Genomic DNA, 18,744 nt, shown 5'->3' with positions numbered 1-18,744 from the left:
ATTATTTATTCCTTTATGCTTCCAGAAGAAAAAGCAGAGTTGTCTTGGGTCTGTACCCCTGAGATGCTTTATTACACGTGTAGCGTCCATTAAATAAAAGACTTACTGTTGAGTCTATTGTGCCAGTTAAAGACATTTTGTTCGGCCCAGGACTTGCTCTAAAAATGTTGGATGCCTTGTGTAGGTGAGTCTGACATCACTGCTCAATAGAGGGTTGGAGTCAGACCTATGTGCCTCTCCTTCAAAAGTGCATAGAGACATGTGACATGCTACACGATTACTATTGATGGGTTGGTGAGGTTTCATGAAACAGTGTCCTGATTTCCACCGGATGGCACTGCCTGTTGTATAATCTTTGGCTTTGAACAACTTAAGTCAATGAAACCTTGCATCATTTCAAAAACAACAGTGCCATCTAGTGGCCTCAAAATTAGGACACTGTTTCATGATACCTCATCAGCCCATCAATACCAAGGAGACTAAACCAAGGCATCTAAGCCATGAGGTTTCACGACACAGTATTGAAGGGTTGACAAGGTTTCATGAAACAGTGCTCTAATCTTCAGAGGCCACTGGATGACGACGTCTGCTGTATAAGCTTTGGCTTTGGACAACTATTTCAATGTAACCTCATATTATTCAACCATGAGCGCCACCTACTGAGCTCTTAAAATTAGGTTCATGAACTCTCATCAACCTGTCACTGCTATGAACTTTTGGCAACTTCAAAGCAACCAATGTAAGCACACAGTCATGTATCAAAAATAATCTGGCATCAAGGGGTGGAAATCTGAAAATGATTTTGAAGGAAGATAAAGTCAGGCCTGACACTGAACCTTGTGCAACGTCAAGGCTCAGCTTTATGTGGTGCTGAATGTAAAAATGAAGACACACGTTTTTTTTTCCTGATTCAGCAGAAATCTGGCAATATTTTCACAGATTTAGCAAATATTTGTTACTTTTGAGATACTAAACTTTAATGTTACATCCAATTGTTTCATCTTTGTGTTAAAACTACATGTAAAAAGATTCCTTTGGATCCTCAATTGGCTATTCTACACAAGTTTCCTATAAATCTTTCTATTAATGCACATAAGAAAAAGTTGATAGTTTTCTGTTTGCTACAGGCCAAACATGTTGTTGCATTCAATTGGAAAAATGTTTCAGCTCCTACAGTTGGTCAATGGATCAGGGAAATGTCCAGCAATCTGGCTCTCGAAAAACTGACCTATTTATCAAAAAGGAAAGTGCATGTCTTCTATGATATCTGGACATCTTTTATGCAATTTCTGCAAGAGAAACCGTTGTTTTCTTTGCTGTGATCGTGACTGTATGTGACTGGATTTTGTACACTGAAAGTAGATTTTGTACACTGAGAGTAAGTTGGTGTTGAGGGTGGGGGGTGGGTGGGTAAATATGTATTGGTTGTTTATTTTTTTTGTCTTTGTTTGTCATTTGCAATTGTGAAAAAACTAATAAATATATATATTAAAAAAAATCTACATGTAAAATCAAAATCTAAATATTAAATATAAATGTAAGCTAAGTTGTATCTGCGCCCCATACAGCTTAGCCTACTGCAAGTTGATATTAATAAGCTTTGGCTCAAATATTTTTACAAAGAACCAGCGAATTAGCAGTGCATTCTTGATACCAACTCAGGATTTAATTAAAATTCAGCTCAGCTATGACCAACAGTGTAGCTGAACATAGGTGTAAAAGAATTTAAATGGAAGCTTGACTTTTATCTGCAGCTAAAAATCAGGAAGGCCGATGACTTGAAAGATATTCTATGAACACATTGAAATACAACGGGGGGAGACTGAGACAAGATTTTTCCATTAAAACACAACATTAAAGTTTTTTTTTTCTTTTAGATTTGCTGAATCGTCTTGTGAGAGCTGATATTTCTCCTCCTATATGCTGTCTTCCATGCTTTTCAATACCTGATGTCCTACATACAGCTCTGCACTCTCTGAATTCAAACTTGATGCAGAAGAAGCATCACAGGATGCAGTTCTGTGGACGGAAAAAGAAGACAGTTTTTACTTGACGATCCAGGCTGAAGCAGCAGCAGGGTGCTTGGCATATGAAGTGGCTGAGCTGTACCACAGCGTCTGACAGACTCCCACATGCCGAACAGAGCAATCTAACCTTCCTCAAACTCTGCAGCTGACATTTGGAATTTAATCCTGATAACATCAGATATGATCAAAGTCGCAAGTGATCAGCCCCACAGTCTTCAGCCCTCCTGGGTCCTTTCTTGTGCTCTTCCTCGCCCTCAGACCACAGCCATGAAAGTGCACGTAGGAAAGCGTTTAAGTCATTATATCACCTTGATTCAACTTGATATTATATAATCGCACGCTGAATTATTCAGCAGCAGATGCATGGTTTCATGGAAATCCAACATCACTTCACTGAGAATTATTAATGGCCTACCTAGATTCACCAGTTCCCCCGTGCTTCCGTACGCTTCTGACTTCCTGCTGGAGTGAAGAATCAACACTGAGAACAGTCAGAAGTCAGCAGCATGTGTGAATAATACAAAGGTAATAGCACAAACAGCACCATGTCTTGCTGCTTTGGGATCTATTCATAGTTTATCACATGTTCACTGTGCAGCCTGTTGGAATGCAGCGTAATAATAAAGGTGATCAAACATGTGCCATAAATGATAATTACCCTGTTGTTAGGTTATTCATTGTGCTGTACAATATTGCCCCCAGAATTCACTCCTGTTTGTTGGCATTGGAAAAGAGGGATCAATGAAGATGTGCAGTTAATGGAGTTCCATTGTCGCGCCATTGTTGAAGTTAATAGTGTTGTTATTGAGGGCCACTTTTTCTGTGGTGGTTGATAGATCTTAATAGAGCCATTCATGTATGAATGTGTGTGCAACGGAGGTATGGCGGACTACAGATGATTGTCAAGACCAAGTGTCAACATCTGCAGTGCTCCAACTGAATTCCTTGGTTAGAATACTGGTTCTGACGACCAACCACACAACAACAACAACAACAAATTTAGTGCTGAAAACATTTTCTATTTCAACAAATATTTGCTTGAATTCAGGAATTCACAATTTTGAGAGACATATATATATATATATATATATATATATATATATATATATATATATATATATATATATATATATATATATATAATAGTTGAATTTCACAATTTATTTTTCCTGAATATTAGAATTTGAAAAAAAGAAATGAGAAAATAAAGTATATATATTCATGTTTTCATTTTAAATAAAGGTTCTTAAATGTAAACATTAAGTAAAAAAACATTAAACATTTTCTATAACAGTGCCTGCAATAGTTTGCTCCAATGTCTAGTGTGTGTTGCTTCTGTATCACCGTTCCTTCTGTTTAATTTCATTCCATGTACAGGACACTAGACTGGGGCTCGCTGTGCCACTAAGATGCTAAGCTCATATCCTGAAACCAAAAATGGCTGAGAGGCGACTCGAAAAATTACTCTTAAGTTGGGACACTGCTTGATCCATGTTGACATTGAAATTAATTATCTCAACGGCATCATTTTGATAATTAATAACTAGCTCTAAGAACGTTATATCGATCCACGTTGTTTGTGTTGTCCTTGCTGTTCCAAGGGTTTGTCAACAGCATGTGAACACAACAAACGCCTCAATTTGAGGATGAAGACTTCAAAATCACTTGGTCATTATAGTCAGGTTTGTTTGGTTCAGAGTCCTGGTTAAGGTGAGCCATTTGTTTTGGATGGTTAGGTTAAGGCTGAGAGGCTCGGGAAAGCATGATGCCAATGAGCGGTCCTCACAAAGCTCGCCATACAAACCTATGGGTGTGCGTGCATGCGTGTGTCGTCGCACACTCGGAGGTGCTTTTCATTCAGATTTTGACTGCTTCTGTTCATTTGCAGCACGTTACACAAATACCTAGCAAAGTGGAAATGTTATGTAATATCATTTGACAGTGTGCCGTTATATTTCATAGCTGAATGCATTCCCATGTATTTCTCACTGGCAGAATCCATAAGCTCTTTCCAGAGAAAAATGAAGGGGAAAAAACAGACACTTAGACTGGTGAACCAGCATCCGGAGTATGGCAGTCACACTTCCACTGGTATTAAAATGGAGAAATACTATGGATTCTTTCATAATATTGAGCAAGAAGGAACAAAAATTACTTTTCTTGAAACGTATTTCCACTGTTGAAAGACTTTTTTTAATGTATATTTTTTACACTATAAACGCCCCCAAACATACAGACACTATACTGTCCTCTGCTTCAGTAGCATGCAGGGGCAGACCCTGGGCTGTTATTGGTGCCGGTGAACCATAACCATGCGGTTCACCTGTTTAATTACCCTGGAGCAGGAATGCAAATCACAGCAGACAAAAGCATCAGTGTTAAATTTAATAAGAAAAAGCAACTTTTTTCATACTTCTTCCGTTTTTATTTGCACTTTGGTGAATAAAAAAATCATTTTAATTGTGATGCACACATGCATTAGCTTGCCATTGACATAAGTAAAGTACAAATATATGTGCCGTGGTGTCATTTGTGTGACAGTTACTTGCCTTTGTTTTTCTTTATTCATTTCCATATTATTCCACTGTGATGATTCAAAATCAAAAGGGTTTTGGAGGAACCTCAAATTAGTTTCATTGAAATAAAATCTAAGACTTTAAGATTATTTTCTTCTAAAAAATCTACCTGGTTGTTTAAAATTAAAATCATGCGACTAACTTTGTCTCGGGTCAGAGTCGGTTTAGCTCAAATATCCGGACGACAGTGATGCAGGACTTAGTTATGGTGAAGCTGGAGAAGCAGTTGTTGATAGATGTTAAAGTAAAAGCGTTGTTACTTTTATTTAACATTGACATGCAAATTTTAATGAAGGAAAGACTCAAAAATGGCAGCATGTTGACATTGTGTTTACACACTCCTGCAACAGCAAGGGCAGTGAGACTTGAAGGAAGAATTTATTTAAAAAAAAAACAAATCAAAAACAGGTAAGGACTGCTTTACCAGATTAGAGATGATAGGAGGAACATTCCCAGCTGTATTAATAATTCATCAGCCAAACAGAGCTGAGGGTAGTCACAGAGGGGAGCTCTAAACCCCTTTTAGCCAACGCCTGGGGCTTCAGACGAGGATGCACCGTCGTTTCCAGTGAAGCGGTCGTGTCATTGGAATCTCCACTGCTCTGCGTCGTAAAAAAAAAAAAAAAACAGTGCCATGTCTAGTTTGGAGAGTGATTTGTGAAATTTACTTTGAGTCTCTGGTGTAAAATCAAGGAGATAAAGAGACGGAACACAAGAGAGGTTATTGAAGAATCCCGCTTCTGAATGAGTATTTTACACGCCAACACACATTCCATATGAGGCTGGCCCAAAAGAAAGGGAAGGGAAGGAAAGGAAAGAAAAAGCTATTAATGAAAATAGAATGGGACTGAAGAGGTTATAGCATTTGAAAACAGGTCATCATCTAATAGCATTGAAGAAGGGGGGTGGGGGGGTTACGTTCCATTGGTTTTTGTTATGTGGCAACACTGCCATCTTTTGGCGAGCACCGACTCTGAGCCTCTTCTCCTGCAGCCAGTGATTTTGTTCCTGTTTTTTTTTTTCAGCTGTCAACATAACTCGAGCCAGATTCAGCGGCACTGACGAGTTTGGTTACACGTCCTTCATGGCCTATTCCTCCCTGCCAAGTCTCAATCTCTTCTACGAGTTCAAGTTAAAGTTCATCCTCGCCAACAACGCGTCTGCAGTTCAAGACAATGTGATTGTTTTTGCAGGAAATAAAGGACAAGGTAAGGATGAACATTTGAATTTAGCCATCTTGCCATGCACATCAGATGTTCATCTCTCTCTAGAAAGCTCTTTGAAATGTCCAACTATTTTGCACCTGATTTATCTGCCCGTCTCTGGACTTCTAAAAACACTTACATGTAAATGGAATCCATGACTCATTGAGTTGGACTGACATGCCGTTGATCCAAAACTCATTTGGCCACTAGCTGATGATAGGAAATGTTGTGGTGGCAAGATGTTGTCATATGGCTTTGAACACCAACAATATTTTCATGAAGCTTCACATCGTTTTCGTAAATACTGCTTCATGAAGCTTCATGAACCCTTTAGACCTAAAAAAAAATCCTTGAGATTAGTTGATGGCTGTGGTACATTTCATGTGTTCCTCTGTCTCTCGCCCCGATTCGCCATGATCGGTGCCCAACAAATGAATTTCTTCAGTTGAGGAGCAAGATTAGCAGACCATATTTAACTACACTGACAAGTACTGCGCACAAACTCGACTTCATTTGCTGTCATAGGTTCGTGGTCGTCCAAAATGAAATGCCTGTTTGTGTAAAACATAGGCAGTTGTTGAAGGTCCGCCGTCATGGACGTCCATTCACGCTGTTTTCCCAGCCTGGTTTGCTTCTGTCCAGTACCGTAATTACCACTCCTGGTACAACCAAAGTCCACCTGGGCCGAGGCTATGAAAGCTTCGCTAAATAACTGGAGTTTCACTTTCAACTTGTTAAAGTTGGAAGTAACATTTCACACAGTGTGTAAAAATTTAATGAGCTAGCTATATGTGGTACTTCTTTGAGAGGAAGTCACCGTTTGCATACCAAAGACAGTGACTTCTCCCCAAACATGCGTTCTGTCGTTCCAATTACTTTTCCTCTGCATCATCATTTTTCTGAATATGTCTGGATATAGACTGTATAACAGCAAGAAACCTCAAACACATCCGATATCGATTCATATCCCTATGATCATCTACATCTGTGGTTGGCCTTCAGAACGTCTGAATATATGTCGATCTAAAATGGTTTTAAATGGTTTTAAAATCGATTACACGTGATGGAAAATCATGGCAGACTTGATATAAATATGTTTTTCATTACTTTTACATTGAAAAAGAGTTTATATGTCACTCGATTCGGTTGTCCTGTCTGCGACGTCACATCACCAAGCCACTTACCTGTCAACCTCTGCCAATAACTTATAAAGCGGTGCAATTCCCCTTATACATTGAAAGGAAACCTTACAAACACAATCGCGGCACATTTTAATATTTTATTATTACTGTTTACATCAGAGCAAGACAGATGATGTACTGGAAAATAATAACAAACATAACATATATAAACACTCTTGCATTACATTTACCATGTGCAGCATGTTTTAAAATCAATAATTCTTCCATAGTGTCTTTCAATCAAAAAATCATAGAAGTAAGCAAGAATCGGATTCTTCCATGCTAACTTTTGCTAGTATGATGCGCCAACCGTCGTGAGTTACCAGCGAGACGAGACGATCCATTTTGGATCGGAAATTGGCGAGTCGATATCGGTCTGGCGTGAAACGTCAGTGGGAATTTTTTTTGTTCTAATTATTTTTTAAGTCATTGTACGCCGTATATGATTTGAAATTGTAAAAAAAAACTTATAGAATATGGGGAAAACGTATAAGTTGACACGTATGGGTCCAGTTGTTGGAAACATTTTTGGCTTTTTCAAGAACGGAGATGTTCCAAATAGCAGTGATGGTGAGAAGAAGCCTCATGAGGCACTTAACCACATGATCAACCTGCTTCCTTTCTGGAAGCTTAACTGTATGTGCACACTAAACCGCCTACTGGTCAGATGTGTAACCACAGGCAGCTGTATTTGAACCATTTGAATGTTTGTGTCTGTCAAGTCTGGTGGGAATGTCTATGAATTACAAACATGTCTGACCAAATAATGTCATATGTAAATTATCATATATGTGTGTGATACATTTTTGGAATGTGTTACCTGTGTGTGACAGGTTGTGCAATGTTTTTCTTAAAATTGCAGGGACATAATCAGGGTTGTGGAACTATTATAACTATTATGCTTGTGTAACTTGTGAACCATGGACAGGACAGGGGACATTTCATTCTTTGTTATTCAAAAACAAGAGTTATCAAATCAGATTTAGCTTACCTTGTTGAGCGATGTCCTCGCTGGATCATCCTCCTCCTTCGTCTGTATTATATCTTTACCGTGGAAAAAACAAAAAACTGAAGTATTGTTTTTCAATGTAGAAATATTACAGACAAATATGACTAAAAAACAACGGTGTGGCTAGCATTGCCTCACATTGAAGTCACATTCAACCTCGTTGTACTTTATTTTGATATGAACATTGTGGAGTAGAGTGTAGCTTTCTGTTAATTTAAGTTTCCAAATTAAATGTGAGTGCCTTTCCCATGATTTGTTGACTTATTTGTATCAAGAATTAATTTGTTACATCAGAGCAATCTAGGAAACATCACCTGCACTAGTCTAGTATCCAGGAATATGTCAGAGCGATGTCACAGTTATTCAGGTCAGAATTTTTGGCTTAAAATATCTAGTCGCTGAATAGTTTCGGATCGTATCACTCTAAATCAGGGGAGGCCAACCAGTCAGCCACATTGTTTTACTGTGCTGCTGAAAAAGAGCCAACAAATATGTGAGGCTCACCTGAACAGCTGGTCACGCGACTTACAGCAGCAGCAGTATAGTGGTTAAAGCACATCCCTGCGTGTCACAAGGTTGCTGCTTCGCGTCCAGCTTATGTCTCTTGTGCATGTAATTTTCAAATTCATACATTTTACCGTGATCCTCTTCAACGTATGGAACTACGTCATGTAAACCGTGTTGCTGTGGATCTGATGCTTAGGACCGATCCAAGTCTGACTCACATCGACATTGAACGTGCCCCAAGGCCTCAATCGGAGCTCGAACCACAGCCTTTTGGTGCAGAGCTGTATGAAACCAGGGAAAGAGCCGCATGTGGCTCGGGAGCCGCGGGTTGGCCAGGCCTGCTCTAAATGAACCAACATTGTCCTTAAGTCATACAGGCAACCTCAAACCACGACACTAGTCAAATCATTGTTTGCTGTTACACCTGTAAATTGACTTGTGACCAAGACATTTCAAATGACTTGTCTTGAGTTTGACACATGCTGCTCTTCAAACAGGCTCGTAAACATCTGCCACCGTCAAAAACTCATGAGTCCAACAGAGGAGAACCAGCACCAGCACTTCCAGACGATTCGCTTGTTTTGTGTGTTAAGATCTTTTCTAATAGATTTCCACTTTCCTCTGATATCTGCTAATGAAGGGAGTCTCCTGGGAGATTTCGTGCTTGGCAGATTCCGCTCCATTCATACCCAGTCCAGCAATTTCTTGCACAAGATCTGTCGGTGGACGAGAGAAAGGAGCGTGTTGCCGTTCACGAGCACAGTCACGTGGATCAATCATCTCAGAGGCATCACAGTTAATTGCATTAAATAGATCCGAGGCGTCGCTGTCGGTACCAATCACTCTGAATTAGAGTCTCTCTCTGTGGGGTCAGACGCAGGAGCAGGTAACTGCTGCGAGTGTTTCTTCAGCAACAGGAAGGAGAGTGAATTGAGAGTAAAATGGAGGATCTCCTGAAACATTTTCCCTGGGGAGCGCTGTTCTTCAAGATAGAGGGAGGAGGGGTGAAAAAAAAAAAAAAACAAGAGCAGTGTGAATAATAAAAGACTTTCCAGGAGATGGAGCAGCTATGGCAGTGGCACAAACTCAAAGGCAAAATGTGGGAACACATGAAAGCACAATTCACAGGATAATTGATATGTTGAAGCGCTGCCTTTGATCACCACACGCAAGCAGTTTATTATTTCATCGCAGTGATCATGTAACACAAAACAGGAGTGATTTGACAAAACATAGTCAAAGGGAGGGTTTTAACAAGCCTTTGGCATGGATGGTGTATTTTACTATTCACTTGTCGACTCTTCACAGGATCTGATGGCGACGATTTCCTGGTGTTGGGAATACGAAACGGGCGACTGGTGCATCGATTCAGTCTGGGATCCGGCGTCGCCACAATCGTCTGCGATCGACTCAACCGCAGCATCGACGTCCATAGTGTCACGTTTGGCCGCTTCAAGAAACTCGGCTGGCTCGTGGTGAGTTTGGCCTCTTTGCTCTGTTCAAAGCTCCGGTTGTTGCAGTACATTACGGGACGTATAGTGTTCGCTGTGTCTGTGCTTCCGTGTTCCCCCAAAAGAGCTTCAGGATGCTTCTGAGTGGATGGATGGATGGATGCAGTGGCGGTCCTAAACTCAATGACTCGCCGGGCGAACCTTCCTCGTCCACAAAAAAAAACACTACAAACACTCTTCTTTCCATATGTCTCTTTTTGTTAAAACAGTTGTGCATCACGAATGCATACATATACAAAAACTGAATCAGAAAAATGAACTGCGTTTTTTTTATTGCTTATTTTAACAGTTGTAGGTCTGTATTTATTATAACATGTACGAGCGATTGGCTAATCCAAAGTGTAGTATCGTTTTGCGCTACATGGAGGATCCCCGTCCATGGCCCCCTGCTTCAATTCAGAGGTGAAATCTCCCCTGATGCCTCGCAAAACTCAGGGCGCCCCTCTCCTTTTTCTCCAGTTCTGCTGTCTCGAGTCAGAGGGTGTCGTGTTTCTTTTCACTTGCACCTGAGTAATCCACCTTTGCAGCTGGTGAATGGGCGACTGCCCGGATCGCCCATGCCTAAAACTGCCACTGGATGGATGGATGGATGGATGGATGGATGGATGGATGGATGGATGGATGGATGGATGGATGGATGGATGGATGGACAGAGGTCCTTTTTCTGTACAATTTCAAGACTCTAAACAGAAATGAATTGCAACTGTCTAAACAAGTCTCTATAGATGCGATGCCCTGCTCAAAGATGGCACCAGGATTTCTTGCCTGTGTTAGCGATGCAGATGGCTTTCTCACTGTGTTTTGCTCCCACGCACTATAACCATTTTACGACGTCGTCTTCCAGGTTGATGGGCACTGCAACAGGACAGGAGTGTCTCCAGGACCTCTGATGGGCCTAAATGTTTTTAACCAGCTCTTTGTGGGAGGATATAATGAGTACACTCCTGAACTGCTGCCACTTGGCTCCAGGTTCCGTCAAGGTTTTCAAGGTAAGACGACTTCATTGCCTCCACCACTGCTGTCTTCATTAAGAGCTCTGGCGCACAGAGCTCCTCCCAAGATCGCTGTCTGTTTGTCAGCAGAAGTCTGGCGCGTAATGAAAAGCCTGTCGGAGGGTGAGTGAGGCCAGAACACGGAGCCCGGGTCGATTATATCAGCGGCCTTTAATCACATCATACTGTGTGGTGAGGTGCTCTGTTTACACATCCATTGCACTGATGAGAAAGTCCTTTGAACGCCGGCGCATGCTAATAATCCTCGCCACCATCAGCCTCATTTGTGTTTCCTCTCAGGTGTGGAGCAAATTTGCCGTAACAGTAATGATGACAGCACTGATGAATATCATCATAAGCACATTCGGCAGTCTGACTGAGGCTCGCTCTTAGGAAATGTCATGGCACATCCATTTGAAGAAAACCTGGGTTCATTCCCGGAGAAAATTACTTTTTTTAATTTGTGTTCATTCATCTTAAGAGACGCACAGAATTTAAATAAAACATGGTGTAGCAGAGTATTGATATGTTTACAGATAGAATAAAGTGATGTTGCCATGAACTTAAAAAAATCATTTTTATTGAGGCTAGACCAAAACAAGTGCTAACAATGATCTCAGAATTACCTCAAACATAAAGTAGGATTTCTCATTTCTTTTGTGAATTAAGTGCTGCAAACAAAAACATGTATAACATTAATAAATAATAAAATAAAGTAAAATGATGATGTTTAATTGCAGGAAAATATGCAGAGACTGAGAAGGAAATATATACTGGCACTATGTTTAATAAAAATCAATACTTCCATTTTTATCTCAGTTTCATGTTTCCTTCTTTATGCCCTGATTTATCTCCTTATGATGGCACTCAGGTTGTGGCATTAGTGAAACACTGCGCAAAGGTTTCGGCTGAAATCCAACTGTAAAAAATGGAGTAAGAAGTAATCCACCTCAGGATCCCCAAAAAACTGTTTTCTTTTTTTGTAATACTTAAATTTACAACAAGAAATGTATACATTTCCAAATACATGCCTCCCGCTTGCATGCAGTTGTTTGCATGTGCACACTCTGCTACTTCAAAGGGCAGGCAGGTCCGGTATACCTCATGGTTTAGACAAGACAGCAACTCACTTCAAGCAGCTGTACACACAGAAAACATGTTTTCCAAATATTGGCGCTCGTGAGACTTCCAGCTCTAACGTACATATTTTCAAAAGCCTGGCAAGTTGAAGGGTGAATTTCCAAAACAAGCAACTTTTCTGCCTTCTGAAACCGTATTTTTTCAAGGTAAATGCGACGGATCGAACCCGACTACTCTTCCCATGACTCTCCATGGGTCAGTTGCGCTGCCCTCTGCTTCAGGAGCAGCGTGAACTTTTTCAATATTTATAGAAGGAGCGTGTCGATTGAACCAAACCACAAGGACAAACCAACAGCGGTCCCATGTCGTCCCCCAGTCCACAACCCTTCCGTCCGAGGATTATTTTTGTGGGCAGGACATCTGAAATAAGGGGGCATATTCACGCTGTCCGAGTGTGACGGCTGGCTGGAATGTGTCACAGCGCTGGTCAGTGCAACCTGGTGGATCTGTAACCTCTGCTCGGTATGTAATGAGAACTCATGAGCGTCTAATCAGATCTGTGTGACCTTGTGCGAGCTCTAATCGTGATGGCTGCGTCTGAACACTCTGATAATGCACTCCACTCCCAGCTATCAGCAAATCCACACTCCCCTGTGGAACAAGGTGGAAGGAGAGCAAGCAGCCGTGACTGCAGGAGTCTGCTCCCGATAAACTCAGTTTTAGGTGATGTGCTGTCCCAGCTTTTTATTTAGCAAACCATAGTAAAGGGCATTTTGCCTCACTTCCGGTCTGGGTTGTCACAGTGCAAAAATTGCAAAGTCGATATCGGTACCCAGGACAATACTTGCTTCTGGCCACCATTTTCAATACCGCTGGCATAAAAATGACCAATACTTAAAAAGGCATACCAACATTTACGTGAAAAACCGAACGTCTGAGTCACTTTAGCAAGCTAGCAAGAACATTTGAGCAGTACCAAACACTAGTAACCAAACAACTAGCGTTATTTCATGATATTGAACGGACAGGAGTTTTGCTGACCTGTCAGAAAGGAGCAGCCCAGATTCAAAACTTTACCACAACAAACTCCAAAACGACTGTGAAAGAAGTAGCAAGTAACATCCAACTTAGAACCGGGATTGGTTCCGACCAACCGGTCGTACGTCAGATTGGACGTACGTTGAATGCCATTCAAAATAGCCGACGCGAGGGTTATAGGTGCTACTGTAGTGCTAGATCGCTGTGTGAGAGTGAGATGCTGGGATACTGTGCTGCCGTAACCGTCATATGCGATGCCGGCTGGCTGCCATATTTGTCGTACGCTTTGCCGGGCTGCTACGTGCTGTGATACCAGACAATGAATAAAAAAAAAAAGAAAAGACAGCATCTGCTGGCCGTGGTTGTAAGTACGGGTGGACATAAGTCAAGCACGACCTAAGTCGGATGTTACTTGTATTGACACGCAAAAGAGGAAAACAGAGGCGGCGTTGTGGGCGGTGGTGGTTGGTGATGCTGTTAAATATTTCACTACTGGAGGATGGAGAATTTTTGCCAATGTTCTGTCTTCTTCATGTCTCAATAGAGCTACTTATGAGGTAGTAACAACAACACTGCCACCCGTGGTTTCCAGTGGTACTGCTCCATATGGTCCATATCTGTAAGCTTTGTGTGCTTGAATACGGATGAAATTAACGCAGAGTAGGGACAGAGGGCTCCGTCTGTTCTGTACGTAACCTCGAGCAGAAATGGGCCTTAACATGTATTGAAGCCTTGGCAAGTTCGTGTTGTATCCTGAATTGACATTCTGTATTGGTGCTTTTGAGAACTGTACTACCTGGAGGATAATATGAAGTAGTCATCACTTAGTGATGGAAAAATGTTGACTGTTGTTTGGAGCATCCCTAGTTGTTGGTACGTTCTGTAGAAAAAGAGAAAAAAAACCAAGTGACTAAAACGCATGAATCTGCCGCGCTCCTTCCATTGCTGCAGTTCGCCAACTAGACGGCATCATTCCATGAATATTCATGACCGAGCATGACATTTCCCCCGCATCCTGTTTATGCTGGTGACTAATGCAGCATGGGGTGCGTGCATGTGCAAAAGCCTTTTATTTATTGACAATCCTGTGTTGAGCAGGTAGAGGCCAAAGTATATATTGGCTAGAAAAAAATGATGCATGAGAGCCAACTGTCAATGTGATGAGGGGCACTTCAATTCTGTCTCTTTATATCGAGTTATAAGGGGGAGAAAATTCATAAAATATATAACGTGACAAAGCTCTGATCTGCATCCAGATTATGTGAATTTATGGAAATGATTTTTGATTTTTTTTTTTAATTTAGACAAGATTTCATGTTCTTTTGTAATGTCACAGTTGACTAAACTAGAATATTAACGTACGAAAAAAATAAAAAGTCAAATGACATCCACCTCTTTTATGGTACGTTGTCTTGATAGATTTTACTCCCAAACTCCATTTTATTTTACGTTTGTTTGTTCTTTTATTTCCAGTTAAGTTCTATTGGAATAATAGGAAGCTACTCAAGTGCTTGTACTGTTCCCACCTGTAAAAGGGCCTTTATGGTGGTTCAGTTAAAACAGAAAAGATTGTCATTATTATTAACGTTTTCCATTATAAGACGAAGCGCAGCATTTTGTGGGTTTAAAATTATACAGATGGTTGACATTGAGATTTTAAATGAACCTTGTTAGTCACCCTGTGAAGGTACATTCCCACCAGCTTTAGAACAAAACCATCCAACCAATCCTCACAAAATCCTGCCACTAATGATCTGACTGACTTCAGGCCCATCTCTGAACACTAAAGTTCTGTTTCCTTTGGTTTCATGACGTTTGTTCTCTGTCCAGGCTGCATTTTTGATGTGCAGTTTCGAACCAGAAGAGACAGGAAGTTCCAAATGATAGGACAACCTGCAGGACACCCTGCCTCCGGGCGCAGCGTGGGCCAGTGTGGAATCACCCCCTGCGATCATGTCCGCTGCAGGAATGGGGGGACGTGCGTGGACTCTGGCTCCTCTGTGTAGTAAGTTGGGCCAAACAGTTCACTGTTTTTGTGATTGTTTTGCAAAGTGTTTGAAGAGTTTGTCATTACCGGAGTAACAAGCTTCCCTCCGCTCCCGACTGCGGCCCCCTGCAGTTGCCAGTGCCCATTTGGATGGAAAGGAGCTCTCTGTTCTGAGACGGTGTCTGTGTGCGACTCCGAGCACAGCCCCCCTCCTCTCTGCGCCCAAGGCTCCACCTGCATCCCTCTTCCGGAAGGATATACCTGCCAGTGCCCCCTGGGGAGCGCAGGGCTCCACTGTGAGAAAGGTCACGCGCCTGATCTCTGTCTCCTTTTAACAAGAGAACGTTTCAATTATTTAACGTTGTTTTTCCTCTTCCAGACATCAGCATCAGCGATCCGTTCTTCAGTGGAAACCAGTCCTCCTGGATGTCTTTCCCGCTGCCGAGCGTCAGACACAGGATGGTTTTGGAGCTGCAGTTCCAGTCTTTAGCACCAGATGGCATCCTTTTGTATATTGCTCAGCATCGCAGTGCCAGAGCTGGTGAGTCCATGATGCTCATTTCCTCATTGCTGGTGCAAGGGAGATTTTTTTTATGTATTTATTTCAAACATCCTCATGTCCGTTTTCATTTGACAGATTTGTGCGCCCTAAATTATGCTTCCTCACATTGGTTTTATGAGGTTCTACAGCAAACAGTGCCATCTAGTGGCCTCTGAAAATGAGGGCACTTTTGTGATGCTATTGTTTGATTTTGTTTCATATGTTATAAAAATGTTTTACACTGCTACTTTCTGTTTCTATTGATGTTATATATTAAAGTAATATATGTCTATATAATAGACATATGAATGCAATTATACTACTTTGCATATGAACTGTGTTAACCAACTTATGAAGCTGAACCAACCACTTTTAAACTTGAATCTTCTCATCAGTTTCGTTTCTCCTCGCAGGAGACTTCCTCTGTCTCTCCTTGACCTCTGGGTTTGTCCAGCTGAGGTATGATTTGGGGGACGGCACACAGATGTTGCGGTCTGCTGAACGGGTCGACACTCGCGGCAGGATCTGGCACACTGTCAAAGCAGGTCGCATCGGCAACCAAGGCTTCCTAGGTCTGGACGGGAAGGAGGTCCGACTGAACGGTACTGAAGGGATGAGCACGCTCGACGTGGCCTCGGAGATTTTCATTGGAGGTGTTTCATCTCTCAGCATTGTAACCTCTGAGGCCATAGAAGGAGAAGTGGTGGGGTTTACTGGCTGTATTAGAGAGTTGATTCTGAATGGCCACGAGTTTGAGCTGACAGAAACAGGGGCCACCGGAGGGGCCAACGTCGGGGACTGGGACGGGACAGCTTGCGGTCACAAAGTCTGTAAAAATAGAGGCAGCTGTCGACCGAGAGGGACCGACTCTTTCACATGTTTCTGCCCTCCATCATGGACCGGGCCTGTGTGCGAGCAGTCGGTGGGATGCTCCAACAACAGCTGCAAACATGGCTCCATCTGCGCTCCAGTCAACACGACGTCCTACGAGTGCCTGTGTCGTTTAGGTTGGGGAGGGAAGTACTGCGACTCACCGATGTCCACTGAGGTGCTGAAGTTTATGGGGAGGTCTTATGTTAAATATCGGGACCACAGATTCAACATCAGGAATCCGAAGTCCACGCAAGTTACTTTTGACTTTGAAGCGGATGCTCCAGATGGGTTGCTCATGTGGATGGGGAAGGCGGAACAAGAAGACGACGACTACCTGGCAGTCGGCTTGGAGGAGGGGAATTTAAAAATCCATCTCAACCTCGGGGAAAGACTGCAGCGGCCGCTGACCATCAGAAATGAAACACTCTGCTGCAAACAACCTCATCGCCTCTCCATATCCATCAACGGCACAACAGTCCAAGCTCATCTGGATAACAAGAGGGTGGCTTTTGAAGATGTGGATCCTTTTGGACGATATGTTGCCCTCAACTATGGCGGCGTGGTTTACTTTGGTGGCGTCGAGCTGAGCAGAAATATATCTGTGGTGACGTCAGGAATGTTTTCCACGAGCTTCAAAGGTAGTCTCCAAAATGTTTATTTGTTTGGGGATATGAAACCAGTGAATTTTTTACAGAATAGCGAAGGATATAATGTTCATCAGGGGGAACGTTTTCAAGTGTGATTTTTGGCATTACATTTATGAAGTATAATAAAAGCTTCACTGCAATATCACGGCTTTGTATTGTTTGTTTGCTCCTCTTGATGTGGGAGAATTTGGTTTCATGTGTAAACCAAATTGTATGATTTCAAACCTTAGGTCATTCAGTTATTGCTATTGTGTCGTTGTCATATATATATATATATATATATATATATATATATATATATATATATATATATATATATATATATATATATATATATATATAAAGAGCAGGGTTGATGACTACTTTTTCTCATATATTTAAAAATCTAAATAAATTTATTTTACAAAAATCTTCATGAAGAAAAATAAAATGCCAAGAACCCGCTGCACAGTGAGGAACACTCTCAACGTTAACTGATCTGAGAGCAAGGGTAGGGGCAAAACTCCTCCACACGGGGGCAGCATTTGATCGTTCTTGATGCAGGACACGCCAATCGGGTTTTGTGTCTTGAGAAGGTGGGATGACGTGTTCAACCTAATAGTTATTTTAAGTTGTGTCCAGTGGGTCTTGTCCAGTACGTCAATGTGGTAAACGCTGTTATATTCTTAACACATTTTCCTTCGTTCTATGGTAGTTTTATAAATCACGTAATTTGGTTGTCCATTTGTTTAATAGGTTGAAGATGAAGTTTGTTGTGGAATTATGGTGGGTATGAGTTGTGTTTTGTGTCTTGAAAAATCAAATTAATGCGCAACTATTGAACCGTTGCGAGCTGAAAGTGCTCACGAGGAAAATCACAAACTAATGCCTTAACAGCTTCATGAATTTATGGGGAAATTAAAATTAAATGCATAAACTATATATATATATATATATATATATATATATATATATATATATATATATATATATATATATATATATATATATATATATATATATATATATATATATATATATATATATATATTTTATATATATTTTATTTTATTTTATTTTTTTTTTTTTACAAGGGATGTGTTTGTTTTTCATGTGACAGAGGAAGTGCAAATGGAAATGATGTGCTCAGTATCTGGTGCCTGCATCGTCTCCCACGTGAAGATGACCTTTACCAATCCAAGAATTAAGAGCGCTTATACCAACGACTCAAACTTTAGACCATTAAAGACCCCAAAGAATCAACCATAAAAAGTGTGAATTAGTGTGAAACCAATTTGGGTTTAACTGAACCTTTGACATTCTAAAATAGCCCAAGAAGCTGTTGCTTTCCAACCTAATTTCAGGCAAAGAGCAGGAGCCATATCTTACTGAAACTCTCAGCTGTGTTTGGTGACTCAGTCGGCTGCGTCGCTTTCCAGCTGCACCGTGGACTTGTGGCAAAGACTGAACAAGGGAGAAAACTTGCCTTCCTGAAGACAAATAGTCAAACAAGGGAGCGACTTCGGGCGAGAAATTCCAGCGTAAACCGTTGATGGTCATTATGTCAAACATATAAACCGTGCGGCTCTGG

At 41.3% G+C, this 18,744-nt stretch overlaps 1 protein-coding gene across 1 annotated transcript in view; it reads left to right on the top strand.

Moving 5' to 3' along the window:
* eys (eyes shut homolog) overlaps window positions 1-17,270 on the top strand; it is a 177,794-nt gene extending 160,524 nt beyond the window's left edge. The window contains exons 42-48 of the mRNA XM_053876067.1: window positions 5,629-5,811; window positions 9,814-9,980; window positions 10,861-11,005; window positions 14,957-15,131; window positions 15,246-15,418; window positions 15,493-15,654; window positions 16,068-17,270. Coding sequence (XP_053732042.1) covers window positions 5,629-5,811; window positions 9,814-9,980; window positions 10,861-11,005; window positions 14,957-15,131; window positions 15,246-15,418; window positions 15,493-15,654; window positions 16,068-17,269 — 2,207 coding nt within the window. The 3' untranslated portion in view covers window position 17,270. The remainder of the gene's footprint in view (window positions 1-5,628; window positions 5,812-9,813; window positions 9,981-10,860; window positions 11,006-14,956; window positions 15,132-15,245; window positions 15,419-15,492; window positions 15,655-16,067) is intronic.
* The last annotated feature ends 1,474 nt before the right edge of the window (window positions 17,271-18,744 follow it).

The sequence above is a fragment of the Synchiropus splendidus genome, chromosome 9 (assembly GCF_027744825.2).
Source record: "Synchiropus splendidus isolate RoL2022-P1 chromosome 9, RoL_Sspl_1.0, whole genome shotgun sequence".
NCBI lineage: Eukaryota > Metazoa > Chordata > Actinopteri > Syngnathiformes > Callionymidae > Synchiropus > Synchiropus splendidus.
This window is presented reverse-complemented; position numbering and strand designations above follow the sequence as displayed.